Genomic DNA, 18,277 nt, shown 5'->3' with positions numbered 1-18,277 from the left:
ATGTGGTTGTGTAGGAGTTTTACTGTTATATTTTATAAATCGACACAGAATACAGTGACTAACCATTATGTGCAAAACGGGGTGCGCGCGTAGCGCATCATATAAGCGGCTTTCCCATCAAACACCAAGCTGCGAAAATAAGGCGGGGCTAAACGAAAAGGGGTGGGACGAGCCTGTGTTATTAAACCCATGTGGGAACCTCGCGCTCTTATTGGACACGAGAGTGTATGTGGGCGTGTTTTGTGGGGAAGCCCGAGAGAACACAAACACAGCGGAGGTGCGCCAGGACCATTTCCATCTTTACGCGCAGCTCGTGAAATATATTGAATCATTCTCAAACGACGCGAGGAAGTTTGCTCGTGCATTTTTAGGAAAGAATTGCGTTCGGTGATGTTAACTTTATGCACGCTTGATTCAACAGCGTTATTGAGCTCGATACTGAGAAAGACTTAAAGTTGAGACATGGGATCGAAGCTGACCAGGCACAGTAGTTTGGACAGCCAGGCGACTTTTTTCCGGAGGGGACGCCAGCATCATGACACGGAGAAGATGGGCAGAAGAGGAAGAGACGAGTTGTTGTTCAGTTCTTTGATGGTCAGGTCGGACAAGCTGCCCGGGATGCTGCGCAAAACCAGCCCCAGTCCGTATGTGCGCAGGGTGGCTTGGGTTCGGGAAGTCCAAACCCTGCTGAAAGAACACAAGGTGGAACAAGCCATCGACGTGTTGAAACTGCTCAGAAAGGTACAAACATTTGTTAACCATTTGCATGTGTCTATGCTTCTTGCTATTCTATATACACACTCTTGGGTACATGTGGCAGATGGGGAGTTTTTCTAAAGTCGCCTGTTTTTCAATTGAGTTTTTAAGACAAACAAAGACTTCACACGAACTAGAGATCTCAAGTGTCACAGTATTCAGATTTTCTTCAACATTATTTATCATGTTATCTTATTTGCATTGTTTTTAACTCCATACTCTGTATAACGATATATTACAAATATCACATTTGTTTCTCTTGTGAAGAATAATAATATTAATACATTATTTGAGAAAAAAAGTTGATACCCTGAGCTGTAAAAATACAGTACAGACTTGTATTCTGGCTACAGGTTGTTGAAATAAATGAATGTTATTTCTCAATTGAGAAAGTAGCTTAAAAAATAAAATCCCATCCCATAAATCATTCAGGGTATTCTTTTTGCATCACATTGTATTGTGTGGCCATCCAAAAAATAGCATCTTTTTATGTCCAGCAGACAAGCACTTTGTGTGGCTCTTCTCTCAGTTCTAAATGCGCTGACCCACGAACATCCTAGATTTTGCTTTACAGAATTGCTTCATATATGGCCCATGTCAACAGATTGTTTAGAGAAGCCTATGTTCTCCATCACCCATGTTGAAACGCATATATACATGTGTTATTTCTTACCAATTTTTTTAGTTCTTATAAGTTATGGTTTGTATTCCCCCGCACAACTGAAAAGATTAATACTGTTTGACCGGCTCTGGGGTCTCAAGGTGTAGTGTATCTTCTGATGATTGCCAGGACCCTCAGTCGTCCCCCTGTGAGTCCATCATTTCATCGTGAAGAACCAGATGAGCTCAGATTCAGACCAGTGATGCTCATGATGATGTTTGTTCTAATTGAAGTATCACAGTCCAAGTTCAAAACAAAAGCATCAACACTTATTGTGACTTTAGAGAGAATTTTGTTGCTCCTGAGGTATTCTTCGTATGGCTCAAAGTCTCTCGGATTTGATTGTGTTTTATCTTGTGTCTTCTAAGTTATCTCCAAAATAGTCCACAAGATTTGAGTCATTGTTCATGTCTGCAGGACAAACATAGCGGGGCGACCCACACACCCATATTTATTTCAAAGTGTTAGAGGTTTTGTTAAAGGGATAGATCAGCCCCCCAAAAAACATGTCATTATTTCTTTACCCCTTTATGTATAAGATATATTTTTAGAAATGTCTCCGTGGTTTTGTGTTCATACAACGTTCTTCATAATACCTTCTTTTGTGTTCTGCCGAAGACAGAAAGTAATGCAGGTTTGGAACGTTTTAGAAATGAATGTTCATATCCGTGTGAACTGTTTCTTTAACATGGACAATGTCAATTGTTATGTTTGTCTTTTGTTTTTGCATGCAGTCTCATTCAGGAAGGGTTTTTATTATTAATTAAAACATCCATGCAGTATTTACGCACGCTACATTCAGATTTAATCTCAGGCTTGTGTATATCCAGTCCTCATCAGCCCTGTCAGGACATGATACTTTACGCGGATGCCCAGCCGCTCGAAAAGCTTTCCAAACATGGAGTCATCGCACCCGCACTGGCCCAGGAAGCTCTTAACACCCCGCACGAGATGAGAAGGGTCACGGCAGGGCGAATCTCTCTTCCTTTCACGCCACAAGTTGCTAAAACAAAAATGAATTTCTGTGAATTGCAAAGCAGCTTTTCCGTTTTCTGAAGAAATGGAGATTAATCAACCGGGTGTCGAAATGTTTCCTTAAACCCACAGAGAAAGAAAACCGAACAAAGCACCGTTGCTTATCTCTGCTGTAGCTCTTCTTGTGCTTTGAAAGGCGTTCATTTAAAACCGTTAACTCGCATTGAGCAAAGCCAACTCGACATATGAGATATGTCAATGCCACAAATGTGAAATGGTTTTAGAATATCAGTGAATTCAAATGTTGTCTCTTTGATTGTGGATGTAGTTTCCTGATCCCAGACCTTTGACAAACAACACATTCCTGCTAGGAACCACCCACACAAAAAACAAGATGGTCTGACTGATATTTAAAAAGACAGAGTGATGTTAATGTTGTTGATGTGTCATTTAAGGGTTTATCTGAAATAGATTTTTCTATACTGTTGTTGTTAAGGTGGGAAGTAATTGAGAAGATTTGATCCCTGCTGAAATACTATAGAACCCTGCCCAAAACACAATCGATGTAATAGTTATAATGGGAATTTTATTGGTTTAAGTGGAAACTATAATGTTGTCTACTGGTATGTGATGGTGGTGGTAGTTTATCTCCACTAGATCTTCAAGAAATCCTTTTGGAATAATGCCAAAAACACATGTCGTAACGGTTTAAAGCCCAGTGGTTTATAATGGTATTCTAATGGAAACCTTTAGCATTTCTATGATGATTGTTTTTAGTAGGTATGGCACTAACCTGGTAAGCTTTTCGAAAAACGTTTTGGGAAAATCAAGACCGCTGATGTGAGTTTTCCCCTCCTCTGGATGAAGCCCAGCATTCCTTTGTTTCTGCATCAGTTTCTTCGGAATCTGTTTTGTTATTGACTCATGGGAGATGTTGACATTTGCCTAAAGGCATTAAAACATGTTTCTATTTTTCAGTTCTCTCGTCATGTTTGCTTTAAGGGGTGTATCCATACATCGTGATACGTAAAACTATGTTTGATTCTGTTGGGTCAACATATATAATTTTTTTCGTTTACAAAGTTCACTCTTAGTGGTTACTTAATTATTTTCAGAATTTACATTTTATGTAAAAAAAGTGATTATTAATTTATAAACAGAAGGTTAAATGTTTTGCTGTAAACACTAAACATTTTTACTGTACATACATTGTCAACACAATCTCATGGGAATCGTAACTATTATAATTCAAATGAATTCGTACGGTCTTATTGGTCCGTTTGGTACACTTATGTTTAGGGGTGGGGTTAGGGGAGGGGCTACAGTATGACTTTTTTATAATCAAACTTTTTCACATTGATGAATTGGCCACTTTGGAAAGTAGTTACAAATATTTGTGAGATCAGGTTGAAATGATTCATGTATTGGATTTTATTTAGTTATCTGAATTTAGTTCAATTTGAGTTAAAGTTTCATTTTTTAAATTCTGTTGAAATGATCATGGATCAAGGACAACAAGGACTTTATATATGTCCATTATACAAGGACAGCTTTTCTTGATTCTGCGTCTTGAGTTTTTAGTTTCTTATCTGGTTGTCAGACTCGCTGATCAGCTGGGGAAAACACTGAAGCCGTATGATATAAAGCTGGCTAATAAGCTGTCATTGTGTCTGTACACGCTTTCCCTGTCTTACATTAAGAAGCCGGACTTAAAAGTTAGCAGTCCTAGTCCAGCAACAGATCAACAAACCATTCGGGCTGTTTTAATAAAGCACAAGAAGTAAACATGATGGTGAGATTACTTTATCTCCACGGATTCATGTCATTCAAACACAACCTCACATAATCTCCCGAACAGAGATTTGGGATGAAAGGATTAAGTTGTTGAATATAACGGTTTATCTGTGACCTTTAAGGGGTCAATTTGTAATCCTACATGCTTAACAGTGTCTCTTACTATCGTTGTCTTGTTCTCTTTCTTTCTCAACAGGACTTGGGTCTTGAGGGAACATCTCTTAATGAGATCCTCTACAAAAATGCAGCCTTCCTCAACTTGGTGGATCCGATTTCCCATGAGCTGCTTCTCAATTTGGCTCGGGACATGCAGTGTCCGAAACGGGTAAGCACTTACTGAATAAACCTAGTTGACCGTAAACATGACTGCTGAAGGTCCGAGACGTGATGCTCAAGACTTTGACTTGATATCAGCCCACGGCTGTCAGCATTATCTCTCGATATCTGCAAGAGACTGGCCCAAAACCTGCTCACATGTTCATTACTCAGAATCCAGATATGTAGAGCATTTATTTTTAGCCGGCGGTAAGAAGCTTGGCGGCCCCGGTAAGACCACGGGCAGCTGTCACCCATCGGCCGCTTCTGGATGCAAGGGGCTCGTAAATCAGCCGTGTCCTAAATTAGTTTGCAAAGCCAGAGTGCGGAAAACAGACAATGACCTTCTATCGAGCCATCAGTGATGTTTTCATTCGATGTTGAAGTTCTTCAGTTCCTTTTGGACTTAATTGGACAGACAGGCCAGCGAGAGGGTTCCATTAATAAAACCATTTGAGGAGACGAATGCGTGTCCGGTTCTTCTCTGAATTCATTGTATAGCGTATTAAACCGTTGTTTTTTGCAGTATTAGTTGAAATAGTCAACTGCATGTTAAAGGTCAAGCGACATCTAGTGGTGAGGTTGTGAATTGCAAGCAACGGCTCACTCCACCCTTCCCATTTGAAATGCTACGGTGGCTAACACAGGATTAAGATGTCGTCACGTCAGTCAAGGAGATTACATATTTAATTAATTTATCATCATGTAAGGTCTTTATACACCTCTTAGCACATCAATATGTATATTATATTGCATTTATGTCAGTAGATCCCCTGAAAAATCACACACTGGACCTTTAAATGTTTCAATCAGCCGTAACTCTCTCCGCTCTATATGGAATGGACAGCGTCTTTATTAAAGGAATTCAATAAAAAGCTCAATTTAAGCAGTCCAATAATGGCCGTCACTCACTGCTACCAGCGATCAGGTTTGTAAACAACAGAGATTGAATAAATGTCTTCATTTAGTCTTAATAGCCGTCAGGAGAGAACTAAGAAACATCTCAGTGAAATGTTGCAATGTTTAGTTTGTGTCGTTTCATTTGAGTAAAGATCATAAACAAGATGAGATGAGCACGAACGCTCCAGTAAAGCCTTTTGTGTATTGCTGCTGTGGTCTCGTGGTTGGGTTGTAGATCTGATTAGATTTACTAACAAGCCAAAGCTTGTTTTGATGTAAAAATGGCTTGAGGGAATGTTGAGAGAAGGCCTTGAGATCATATTAAACCAACCCGTATCATCCCGTGGTACAAAAAGGCATGAAATACTCAGGCCGTCCAAAACAAGCAACCTTAAAAAAAGATGCACATTAAGGAAGGGTGTTGCTCTGCGAAGCTCAATTAATTACAATTAAATAAAGAATATTTAAAGCAATAGTTCACCAGAAAACCTGTATAGGACTCTTCTGTAGAACACGAAAGAAGATATTTTGAGAAATGTCTCTGTGGTTTTGTGTTCATATGATGCTAGTCAATGGGGGCCAGTGTTGTTTGGTCACCAACGTTCCTTAAAATATCTTCATTTTGTGTTCTGCAGAAGAAAGAAAGTCAATGATGAAGATATTTATTTTTGAGGTAAACTGTCCCTTTAAATAAAGTTAATAATTTTTTATGTTATCACTGGCTTTACAACACGATGACCAGATGTGCCACATTCAAACGCACCATAAAGTAAAATCAAACGTTAATCATTTTAATTCTAAAAAAGAAATAAATAATTAATTACATTTGGCATGAAATAAATGAAGCTCATTTTAAGACCATTATGTTTTTTATAGACTCATAACAGTCAGCACCAAATTCTCATTACACAAATTTGTCTTGATGTAACTCATTATTCTCAATAGTGATTCTCATTTGATTCTCATTACTCTAATACAGTCATCTTTTCTTTCTCTAAGCAGAAATGAAAGGCACGATATATAGTTTTTTCTACATTACAGTCGTGTTAATGAATGGACTTGGGTGTGGGGGATGCTGTCAATAATCTCACTCTTAAAGGTCCAGTGTATGAAATTTAGTGGCATCTAGAGGGCACTACAGCAGCTCTCACAGGACAAAGATGTCGCTGCGTTTTTGCAGAAAGGAGATAACTTATTTACGAAACGTGTTCTGTAGAGCAGTGTGTCCCTCTAGGGCTACTGTAGAAACAACATGGAGAATTCCATGTAAGGGGACCCGCGGTGTATGTAGATCGAAATAGCTCATTCTAAGGTAATAAAAACATAACGCTTCATTATGCAAGGTCTTTAGTTATGTCTATAATATTGCATTTCTGTCAATAGATCTTCCCAAAAATGACACACTGGATCTTTCATAACTTTAATTTTGTATCTCTGTATGTTGAATCTATAGTACTATTAGTACACCCATAGCTCGGTAAAATCACATATGATGCATCATTACAGTGATTTTCCTACAACCAAAGCTAAATCAACTTCACAACTTTCACTCGCTCTCTAAGAAAAACGCTTTAAATAGCACCAGACTTTCTACACATTCTTGGTAAACAAAGTTCCATCGGGATTCCTTGTAAATGATCATAAGCCGGGGCTATATTTGCCCGAATGGTTCTTCATCACCCCTTCTGGCTTTTGCAGGAGTCTGATGCTCTCAAGTCCTCTGAGAAGATCTGCAGGCAGCTGATCTATCACCTGACCCCACACTCCAAGTGGAGCAAACAGAACGTGCCCAGGAGGAAATCTCAGGCCTGGTAAGAGCTCTGCATCTGTCCACCTGTTCACTTAGAAATAATAGTCTAATGCCAATCCATAACCTGTATGTGACTCTTTCATCTGTGGAACACAAAAGAAGATATTTTGAGAAATGTCTCTGTGGTTTTGTGTGCATGTAGTGGAATTGTTGTTTGATTACCGGCATTCGTCAAAATATCTTTTGTGTTCACCAGTCCCGACGAAAGAAATTATGAAAGGATTTTCTCACTGCTATCATTTCTGCAATCAATTCCTATGGCTGGCGTTTTTGCGCATCTAGTCTCCATCTGTCAGCTGTGGACAGGTAAAACATGGTTGTTTCTCTCAGATGAATTCCTCCTTCAGATGTCACGACTTTCACTAACTCTATAGCACCAAAGATAGTGCAGAACACAGGGCATACTGTATGTCTTTTCCTCCGTGCGCTGGGCAGGTACGCTGAGAGCGGGGGAAATCTTTTTAATGATATCCATGTTGTCTCCCCATCCCCGAGCAATTAACCCAGTTTGAGAGATTTCAACAGATGCAGTTTAGCTCCTTCTCATTTCATCGCAAGCATATCTCTAAACAAGGCCAAAGAATAACAAGCCGAGATCACCAAAACTCACGGAATTTGTGAACCTCTGCACTTTCACTCTGTGTTATGGAAGCCTATTATGCCAAAAGATCCTGCCCACCGGCGGATCTCCTGACACATCTCCAGAGGTGATCATGGAGAGAAGATTGAAAACTTTACTTTACTTTACTTTAGAAATCAACGTGTGTAAGAATGGACTATTACGGCGTACATATGTTGTTATTCTATTATAGGGAGAATAAGAGAAGATGCTTTTTCTACAGTATGGTCCTGATGCTGTGAGCCATCTTCTCTTCTATTTTGGAGAGCTTTTGGGGTCCTTTAAACCACATTGATTTTTCTCTCTCCTCGCACATCTGGCAGAAAAGAGATGCTTTGTGTTAAAGAGAGGGGATCTGTAGCTGAAGGAAGAAAGACAGAGCGTTTTAAAAAGCGGATAAACATTGTTTGCACTGATAACTGAGCAAATGTGCAATTGTAGCCAGAGTTAAAGAACATTAATGTTTTTTATTTAAAAAAAGGGTAATATATTTTATAGAAAATTAAGCCTATTAAAATAATATTTTACCTTCAAACAAATAAATACCTTTTTTTGTATTTCCTATTATATTTTGTAGTGATTTTCATTTCACTGGAGAAGTTTTTTTATCATCATACAAAACAGACTACCATGTTGCATAAACACTTTCTAAATATTCAGTCATCGTTTTCTTTTTATTATATTAACAAGAATTAGTTTTTTGCTATTGCATCATGAGAAATAATTGGTTTCCGAAAGGGATAGTTCACCTTGAAAAGAGAACTCTGTGATCATTTACTCCCCCTCATGTTATTCCACATCTATACGACTTAATATCTTCTGCAGAGCACAAAAGAAGATATTTTGAAGAATGCTGGTAACCAAAGCCATTGACCCCCATTGACTTCCACTGTATAACCACAAAAATATCAAAATATCTTTTGTAAGCGGCAAAACAGGGGGTGCGCAAGCGGTGCTCTTGCATCCAAAATCCTGCAACTTCCACAGGCATTGGTCTTTGCGGCATGCGCTGCCAAAGATAAAAAGAACAGAATACGGCAGCCACATCGGCTTAAAGGTGGCTGCCGCGTGGCAATTCCACCGCTCGTGTGAATCCACCATTAGTCCTCAAATCTGTTTTGGTTTCCAGACTAATCACCCACACATTTAAACAGCTCCTGAAAACCCCTCATGCGAGAACGCGAGACGGCACAGCAGCAGTTGTTATTTCATCAAGCCGGAGCTCCTGCGAGGCAACCGATCGCATCTCGGCCTTAACAAAATCAAATGATGAATCAGTTTAATAAAGTAGTCAGCAGGGCTGCAGATAAAACGCCGACAAGTCTCTGTTATTTTCCCTTTTCATGTGGAGGTCTCCGATCTCCCCACGGGTCGCCGGTGATGTGTCGACGCTGTGTTTATTGGGAAAAAGGTTGAGGATGTGCGGAGAGCAGGGAGGAGTTGATGTTTGTCATCAAAATATTCCTCATTCTACTGAGCGTTTGGTGGAGCGTGTTTGGCTCCCTGCCTGTGTGGTGAAGATACAAGGCCTATCGTTGCTTTAGTCAGACATGATGGGAGTCTGACCCAAATGTGGTCCTGCGGTTGTCATGGAGTTTCTGGCTTGCGTGTTGGACAGATTGAGCTGAACACATGCGGGGCAACTAGGGTTGCAGTTTACGTGCTTGTGTGCCCAAAACTGGTGGAGACACACATGTGCACATACAGTAGGCATGTATAAGTTCGAGAGTATTAAGTCACAATATCAAGGAAGAAGTTTTAATCTTTGAATGACACAAATGCTTAAATAAAATGAATACATTGAATTTTTCGGTGAGCTGTCCCTTAAACACTCCTCTCATTTTTAGTCTATCCTATACATTTTTTCATATTTTCATTCCTGCTTCCTGACCTCCTTACAGGCTTTGTTTCAATGTGATTGACCTACACATGAAAGAAACAGCCGCCCCCGGGAGGGCAGACGGCATCCACACGTCTCGCAAATCCTGTTCTAACAAACACTCGTTGTGCTGAACTCTAAAGCTTACATTATCTTTCCTGGATCAGATTTTTTAACGGTTTACTTTGCCTTGTTATGGTGAAGAGATGAAGCCCTCGCACCGCTTGACTTGATCCAATCAGATGCACAGTTCTGTGAACTCCACCTTAACAACCCATGAGCATCTTTCAGGCTTATCTGCCATTAATCGTACTCAACACACGGGAAGCTCCTGGTCCAGAACATGAAGCGCACGCAGACGACTGGGATTGTTTACGTTTATTTCTAATCTGACTGTTTTTCAAGTAAATGTTTTTTCTTTGATGTAGATATTGATGTAGATACTGTCCCGATAATGCAAAAGATTTATGCATCTTGCTAGTCAGAATGTAACCAAATGTGCCAACTCACCAAGCGCTGAAGCATGAAAACACAGAGCAGTCAGTTGGCGCCAATCAGCTGTACAGTAGATCTTCCAGCATCTGTCAGCCGTGGTGTTCACCCTTTCTGAAGCAATACATTTTAACGCCATTTTGGTACTGTTACACAATCCGTCGCTTCTTAGCAGACCTCGCTGTCCAATAATTAAAGTCAGCGCATTATACCGGCAGATGAGGAGAAGGCACAGACATTAGACTCGTGCTAAGAAACTTGTACGTGCACACCTCCATCTCAGATTTTCTCCTGAGAAAAAGACTCGGAAATCTCACAAATGTTTCAGAAGAGATGTCAACAATGTCACAATCTGAGCTTCGATTTGTCAAGACTACTATCAAAAGTCAATATTATTAAATATCTCGCCACAACTTTTTTTCTCTTAAGCAATTTGAGCTGTTTTTAGCTACTATGCAAATATGCCTTCGGAAATGCCATGTTGTCAGGGATTGGTAGAAACTCACACACGAACCGGCTGAACAGAATTGTGACAATGTTATTTCGAGAGTCACGGTGGTGGAGGGAAAGCGCCTGGTCTCCGTAAATGCAAATTTGCAGTGACAGGTTTTTGAATGGATTTTACTCCTTAGTCTGCGGGTGAAGAGAGAGGAACAGCCTGGTGTAGATCCTTAACAGATGAAAGATTGTGTTAGGTGGTAATGGAGATATGAAATGTGTAATGAAAGAACAAGATATATGTCTGACAATTCCCAGTTTGTTTGTGATTGTCATTGTTGCCTTTCTCTGGTCTTGCAGTTGCTTTTAATAGGTCATGATAGCTCTTGCTAAACCATGTCAATATCCCAAAGGGCAGTGTGGATGTATGAGACCATTAGAGCCGCTAGATCTCTCATTAAGCTAGATTTTAGAAAGTCTGCACTTAATTCAATCATTTAATGAATTGATCGCAATCAATCGGCCTCTTACATTTGACCCTCGAAACCACTTTATCAGTCTGTTAAAGATGCACTTTTACTTTTGCCTCTATTGCGCCATCTCTGTTTAAACCAGAACATTGCAGGTTACTTAACAAACTGTGTGTGTTGAAATAAAATGACACATCATTTAGTTTTCGATTTTATTTAGAAATAGCTTTTATTTTAAATTTGTAGTTTTATGTTAATATTAGTTTTGTTATATGCATTTCGCCGTTTAGTTGTTTATTTTATATGTTGCTTTATAAGCCGAATCATTTTTAGCTTCAGTCTAGATTCTATTTATTTTTAATTACAAATTTTAGTACCATTTTATTGCAAACTTTTTTCAAATTTGTTTTTTTTTCAGTTTTATGGTAGTTTTATTCATATTTTGAGTTAGCTTTTATTTTATATTTTTTGTTTTTATGTTAATATTAGTAAAATATTTTGCATTTTGTTTTCAGTTTTATTAATATTTTTTATGTTGCTATATAAGCTACATAAACTTTTTTAGCCTTAGTTTGAGTTTATTTATTTTTCATTACTAGTTTTAGTGCTTTTACTGCAAACGTTTTTACTTCATTCCCGAGACAACATTTCTATTTTTGTTTAGTCTTTCTAATAATATTAAGGCCAATGCTTTTTTTATTCCAGTAAACAGAAATCTTTTAATAGTTTTAGTTTTAGTAAAATCCTTTCAGACAGCTCAAATTTTATAATCATTATTTTATCCTTTCGAGTGCAGCTTTGCTTCAACATACATTGGATTGTTTTATTTTAACTAAAGCACAAGGATACCAAGCAGCCGGTAAGAAACACAAATTATGGCTAATAAAAGCGTATCAGAATTAGTTATTTAATCCGAATGCGAAGATACTTTTCCATGAAGGTGTCAAAGAAGAAGTTTGCTTGCATTGCGGTGTTGTTACAGCATCTACCAGCAGGGTAATTTGGTGGCATATATCTCAAAATACCACAGTATTACCATTTCTGCTGAATGAGTCTGAATGAGCGGAAACCACATATACAATGATCCCATGCTACAGGGCATTTCATTTTCAGTTTTAACCTGGCCCACCAGACTGGCACTGATATTTTACCTCGCACGTGGGCAACTTATTTCGGACTGCAGTCTGTTAAACTCACCCCAGCTCACAGCACTCCGCCTCACAACTACGACACTGACACACGGCGAGTGTGTTTTGGAAAAAGTGTGTGCCAGGCGGCTCCTGTAGGAAAGCCCTTAATCTAATTAGACAAGCCCAAACTCAGAACAATGCAGCACATGGCGTAGGAAGTCTAAATCCTGCAGTCACAGCACAAGTCCCTCTGAATGTAATGCTATCATGCCAAGCAGAAGAGAAGCAGATGGACTTCCCCCACTTCATAGGGGCGGGTGCTGCGAGGTGATGGACGGAGGGAGCTGCGTTGCTCTTCAGTTGTCAGCTTTTAATTTAAAGCATAGTGCATGTAGAGCCATACATCATTCGTAGGATTGCCATGTATGCCAAAAATGCCAATGCAAAGCAACGGATTGATTTGTAGTAAAAACTTTGTTATGATCCCAAGTGTTCATTTTGAGAATTGATGGGCTTGATATTATGCGATTGCAAAGTGCTCCCTGGGCCCTGTGTTTACAACTCATCTAAAGAACGGTGTATGGGACACACAGAGCAAAACATGCATACGCTTAAACATCAGCCTGTGTTGGCAGGAATTGTGTTATTGTGTCGTGTGCATTTATTTCTTGCTCATCAGCGTGACTCCTGAGGGTGAAAGCAATTGACTCAATGAACCATACATCCATACATATTTCCATTTCTTTCTGAGTCAGAGAGGTGCCTGATATGACACCATCATCCCTTATGATTTGTTCTTGGATATGTGGATAGGCAGTGCGTGTACTGATGTGTGAAAGAAGAGTACTATTCTTGCCCTTTACAAACACGGATAATGTGAAAAGAACTGGAATATTAGAATTAAGTATTCATTCTTTCCAATCTATTAACGAAATCAATGTTTGTGTTGCAGATTTATGCACTCAATGACAGTTTTCTCACCATCTTAAAGGGATATCTTAATGTATTGGGCAGTAATTCTGCCCCCTGAACAACCAATGCTTCTGGTGATGATTTCTGACATCGTTTCAGCTTTTTCTGGAGGTTCTAAACTTTAGTGACGTCAACATTTCATTGTGATGCATTGGCCAGGAATCGGACACGGGCTTCCCGCATGGCAGACAAGAATTCTCCCGTGGGAGGCCCGGGCTCGATTCCCAGCCAATTTATCTCAATGGAGTCTTGAGGTCACAGAGTTAAAAATCTCCAGACAAAGCAGGTAAAACCGCTGAAACGACAGAAAGGAGTAGGAACAAGAAGCATTGGTTGGTTCGGTGTTAGAATTCTCGCCTGCCACGCGGGAGGCCCGGGTCCGATTCCCGACCAATGCATCTCAATGGACTTTTGAGGCCACAAAGGTTAACACGTCGAGAAATAAAGTTGAGAACTTCCAGAAAAAGGCTGAAAAACTTCCTGAAATGACAGAAAGGAGCAGGAACCAGAAGCATCTGTGATTCTGTGGTATAATTCTCGGCTGCCACGCGGGAGGCCCGGGTCCGATTCCCGACCAATGCATCTTTTGAGGCCACAAAGTAAAAAAAAAATGTACCTTTATATATTATAAAGGTATATTTTTTTCTTAACAAATTCTGTAAATTAATGTTTGATTGTTAACCACCTGGCAACGTCCCCACATGAATGCGATTCAACTGTAAGTTGACTATAGGCAAGACGTGACAATTCTGATTTAACTATGTAAATCCTTAGTCCAGTACACCCCTACATTCTGAACATTACTTTATCTCAAATGAAACCATACAAATACGATGCAAAAGAAAACCTGGTATAATAATTTAGGAATTATTTAGGAATAGCAACAAGTATTTCAACATCACTTTCTAATGCTGTTTTATTTTTCCTCCCACAGTCTTAAAACTACACTGGAAAAGAAATTAGCTAATGATACCGTGGATCTGTCTGGTATCCCTCTCTCTGGACGTGATTTGCATCGTGTGGTATACTACCTTCAGAACAATGGTTCATCGGTCACGGCAGTGGACCTCAGCTTTACGGAGCTCTTGGACGAGAGCCTGCGACGTCTTTTACCATTCTTAGGGGTGCTACCAAAACTCTACACGCTTGCTTTCAACGGAAACCGACTAACTGTAGCCATCCTTAAAGACCTGATAGAGATGGTCAAGGACCCCAAGAAGTTTCCCAGTTTGGCCTGGGTGGACCTAGGCAACAACGTGGACATCTTTACCGTCCCGCAGCCATTGCTGGTCGCTCTCCGCAGGCGCTTTGGATTGAGAAGTAGCCTGCCAACCATTTATGAATATAATGAGAGTAGCTACTACCTAGACACTTCTACTGAAGAACATTGTGTGTTTGAGGAGAAAGAGCACGCGGATGAGCTGGAGGACCATCTGGTTTTGGAATCCTTGAATGTAGAAAGGAAGAGTGAGAACATTAGATTGCGTTTCTGTGAGAGATGATGGGCCAAAGATCTTTGTGGTTCTACGTGGTTCTTTTGCTCTTATTGTCATGGTCTGGTATTTAAACATGAAAAACAAAACCACACCTCACCACAGACACTAAAAGAATGTCAATCCTGTCAAATCTAGAGTCTGAAGGTGTGAATTTGAAGAGAAGAGAATGGAAGCCTACAAAGGTAAAAACAGTTTTTGCTGCCCACACCAGCAGTTCCTGGGCCTCTGATCTAAACCTTTAACAGAGCCGGATGCTGGCCTTTGGGAAAGCTTTGGTCCAGAGATGATTGGCCTCAATTAGAGAGGAGCTGAGAGCAGAGCGAGGAGAGAGAGGCTGGAATGTGTGTGTGTACTGTTGTTCATCACTATGTGGGGATGTGTAATGTCACATTAGCTTGTATATCATACAGAATTATATTTATTGAAAATTTTAAAATTGTTTGTGTTTGTTAGGTTAAGGTGTTGGGGTAGGGGTAGAATATCATAAGCCTGATATAAAATCAACGGTTCCCCATAAAACATGGAAACCAGAGTGTGTGTGTGTGTTGGACTTGGTTTTTTTATGTTAGTGGGGACCTATACCTGAATGCACACCAGCTCATGGGGACGCGTGGCACTGTGGGGACCGAAATTGAGGACACCACGGGCTCAAAAGCTTATAAAAAACAAAATTTATGAAAATCTAAAAATGCAAAACGTTTCCATTATCTTTAGGTTTAGGGGTTGGGTTAGAGGATAAAATATATAGTTTACAACTCATTACGCCTATGGACTGTCCCCACGGAGCTAATATAACATACGTGTGTGTGTGTGTGTCTGGCGTGTGTTGTTATATGTAAGCTTATGATGCAAATGTAGCCAGAGCTCATTAGAGAGGACCAGACACATGAATGGCCAGGAGACTGGCGATGCTACACAGCTGATGTGATTTTTCACCCAGTTTGCGACATGTTTCACTAGCACAGGAATCAACAGCTGTGTGGTGTTTTTTAAGGTTTTATAACATATAATCAGAGCTAAACTAAATATATAAATGTTTTATCATGCTGTGTGTGTGTGTTTGTCAATGCATGAGTGTTCTACAATAACTGTGACATTTTGATGCTGGCCTTTGCTCCACAGGTGGTACCTACTCGGTTTCCTTTACAGACGATCTGTCTGAGTTGCACTTTACATGGTAGGCTTTTCCTGTTGGCTGGTCATCTGGAGTTTTTGACCTTTCGTGGTCCTGTGTATGACTCCAGCAACAGAATTTGCATTGTAGTATACATCAAATGTAATTGTCACAAAATGCACTCTTAAAAAAGATGCTTCAAAAGGCCTTTCACTGAATGGTTCTTTGTGGAACCAAAAACGGTTCTCCTATGGCATCGCTGTGAGGAACCTTTTCAGCACCTTTGATTTTTAAGAGTGTGTGTGACTTTTGTGGATTAGAGCAGCTGTAGAGGATTCTGTATCTTTCTTACGATTTTATAAATCAAAAACGACATGATTGTTCTTGTAATCTGAAGTAAACACTTTGTTCTTGACCAGTTTTATTATGCTCGCTTTAAAAAAGGCAGACGGTGAATAATCTCTTTGTGTGTGATCTTATTTTTCTAAAAATAAAAAATTGTGAAAATACTTATATAAGGATTATGTTTAGGTGTGTGTGGTTTTTATTAGAGACGGATGCATTACAATACACTGAAATTTCTAGAAAATGTACTTTGGCTCAGCTACCAGAAAAGCCAAGGTCATGGGTTTGTTAACACAACTTATATTTCATATAATGCACAGTATGTTGTTTTAAAAATTGTAATTAAAGTGTGTAAGTGCAATGGAAACGCTGATGGTTAAAACATGGTATTGCCCGTGCACTTCTGTTTTGCTCTCCTGTATACACAACTAAAGTCTCATTTTATCTTGTCTGTATTTTCCTGTTCCATTTCTCCTCTTGGTGTGATCAATACTCACAGTTTCTCAGTGTCTGTGTTTGTTTAATGAGAACAGTGCTCAGTGTTAGCAGACAGCACTTTCGTAATGAGACTGTAAGTCTTCTCAACAGCCGACAGCTTCCCCAGCCATCAGCTGATCTACTGCACCAAACATGCAGCTCAGATTCACTAATGCAGCTTTCTCATTATTTTACTGTAGTTCTTGTAAATCATTCATACTCTCGGTAAAATCTAACATTACTTTTAGTTTGCAGTTGGCTTTATTTACATTTACATTTAGTCATTTAGCAGACGCTTTTATCCAAAGCGACTTACAGATGGGGAAACATTGGAAGCAATTATAACAACATAGGCAACAAAATACATAAGTGCATCAAACTAGTTCATTAAAGCCTAGCACAGTATAAAAAGCTTAGAGTAGTGAGGTTAGTAAGTTATATATATATATTTTTTATTATAAAGAAGGAAAGGGAAGAGAATTAGGAAAAATCAATCAGCGACGTGTTGACGGAAGAGATGCGTTTTTAGGCGTTTTTTAAAGATGGCAACCGAGTCTGCTGATCTTGTAGCAGCTGGTAGATCATTCCACCAATGTGGAACAGATCCAGAGAAGGTACGGGAGAGTGACTTTTTTTTCCTTTTTGGGATAGTACCACTAGTCTTTGTTCCTTTGCAGACCGCAGTGATCTTGCAGGAACATAGATCTGCATTAGCGAGTGGAGATACGATGGTGCAGACCCGTTGTTGGTCTTGTAGGCCTGGAGCAAAGCTTTGAACTTTATGCGGGCGGCAACAGGGAGCCAGTGTAACCTGATGAAGAGCGGAGTTACATGCGCTCTCTTCGGTTCATTGAAGACCACTCTTGCCGCCGCATTCTGGATCATCTGGAGAGGTTTGATTTGTGCAAGCAGGAAGTCCAGCCAGAAGCACATTGCAATAATCCAGTTTGGACAGGACAAGAGCCTGGACTAGGTCTTGCGTAGAGTGCTCCAATAGGAAAGGTCTAATTTTCCTAATGTTGTAGAGGATGAATCTACAGGACCGGGTGGTGCTGGCAACATGACTTGTGAGGTTAAGCCGATCATCGATTACCACTCTCAGGTTTCTGGCTGTGCTGGACGGTGTAATCGTTGATGAGCCTAGTTGAATGGCAAGGTTGTGGTGAATCTTTGGGTTGGCTGGGATCACAAGCAGTTCCGTTTTTGCAAGGTTTAGCTGCAGGTGATGATCCTTCATCCAAAGCGAGATGTCACTCAGGCATGCCGCGATGCGAGCAGCCACCGTCGGATCGTCCGGTTGAAATGACAAGTAGAGTTGTGTGTCGTCGGCATAGCAGTGATAGGAGAAGCCATGCTTCTGAATGACCGAGCCGAGGGATGTCAAGTAAATGGAGAAGAGTAGCGGTCCAAGCACTGAGCCCTGTGGCACCCCCGTGTTGAGCTGTTGGGACACGGAGACCTCATCTCTCCAGGATACTCTGAATGACCAACCTGAGAGGTAGGACTCAAACCATTGCAACGCCATTCCAGAGACACCCATAGCACTGAGAGAAGCCAGGAGGATGTGATGATTGACAGTGTCAAAGGCAGCAGACAGATCCAGTAGGATGAGCACAGATGCCATGGATGATGCT

General features: G+C 40.1%; 1 protein-coding gene across 2 annotated transcripts; it reads left to right on the top strand.

Moving 5' to 3' along the window:
- The first annotated feature begins 210 nt into the window (after nucleotides 1-210).
- Nucleotides 211-16,811, top strand: lrrc75bb (leucine rich repeat containing 75Bb). 2 transcript variants are annotated; one of them, XM_079448050.1, is made up of 5 exons: nucleotides 211-741; nucleotides 4,383-4,511; nucleotides 7,100-7,212; nucleotides 14,146-14,759; nucleotides 15,026-16,343. In XM_079448050.1, exons 1-4 carry the CDS (start codon nucleotides 463-465, stop codon nucleotides 14,711-14,713), a joined length of 1,089 nt encoding a protein of 362 aa, XP_079304176.1. In that variant the 5' UTR covers nucleotides 211-462; the 3' UTR covers nucleotides 14,714-14,759; nucleotides 15,026-16,343. The 2 variants fall into 2 exon arrangements, with proteins under 2 accessions (XP_079304176.1, XP_079304175.1); XM_079448049.1 differs by having other exon boundaries at nucleotides 257-741; nucleotides 14,146-16,811.
- Nucleotides 16,812-18,277: the final 1,466 nt, after the last annotated feature.

Source organism: Barbatula barbatula (assembly GCF_947034865.1).
Source record: "Barbatula barbatula genome assembly, chromosome: 24".
Classification (NCBI taxonomy): Eukaryota; Metazoa; Chordata; class Actinopteri; order Cypriniformes; family Nemacheilidae; genus Barbatula; species Barbatula barbatula.
Note: the sequence above shows the minus strand (reverse complement) of the source record. Positions and strands in the feature narration are given on the sequence as shown.

What these genes read in the sequence shown, in the direction of transcription:
- lrrc75bb (XM_079448049.1), top strand. Translation starts at nt 463, where the DNA reads ATGGGATCGAAGCTGACCAGGCACAGTAGTTTGGACAGCCAGGCGACT. An exon ending in TGTTGAAACTGCTCAGAAAG is followed by an intron (nt 742 to 4,382) that starts GTACAAACATTT and finishes CTTTCTCAACAG; the next exon opens with GACTTGGGTCTTGAGGGAAC. An exon ending in AGGAGGAAATCTCAGGCCTG is followed by an intron (nt 7,213 to 14,145) that starts GTAAGAGCTCTG and finishes TTCCTCCCACAG; the next exon opens with TCTTAAAACTACACTGGAAA.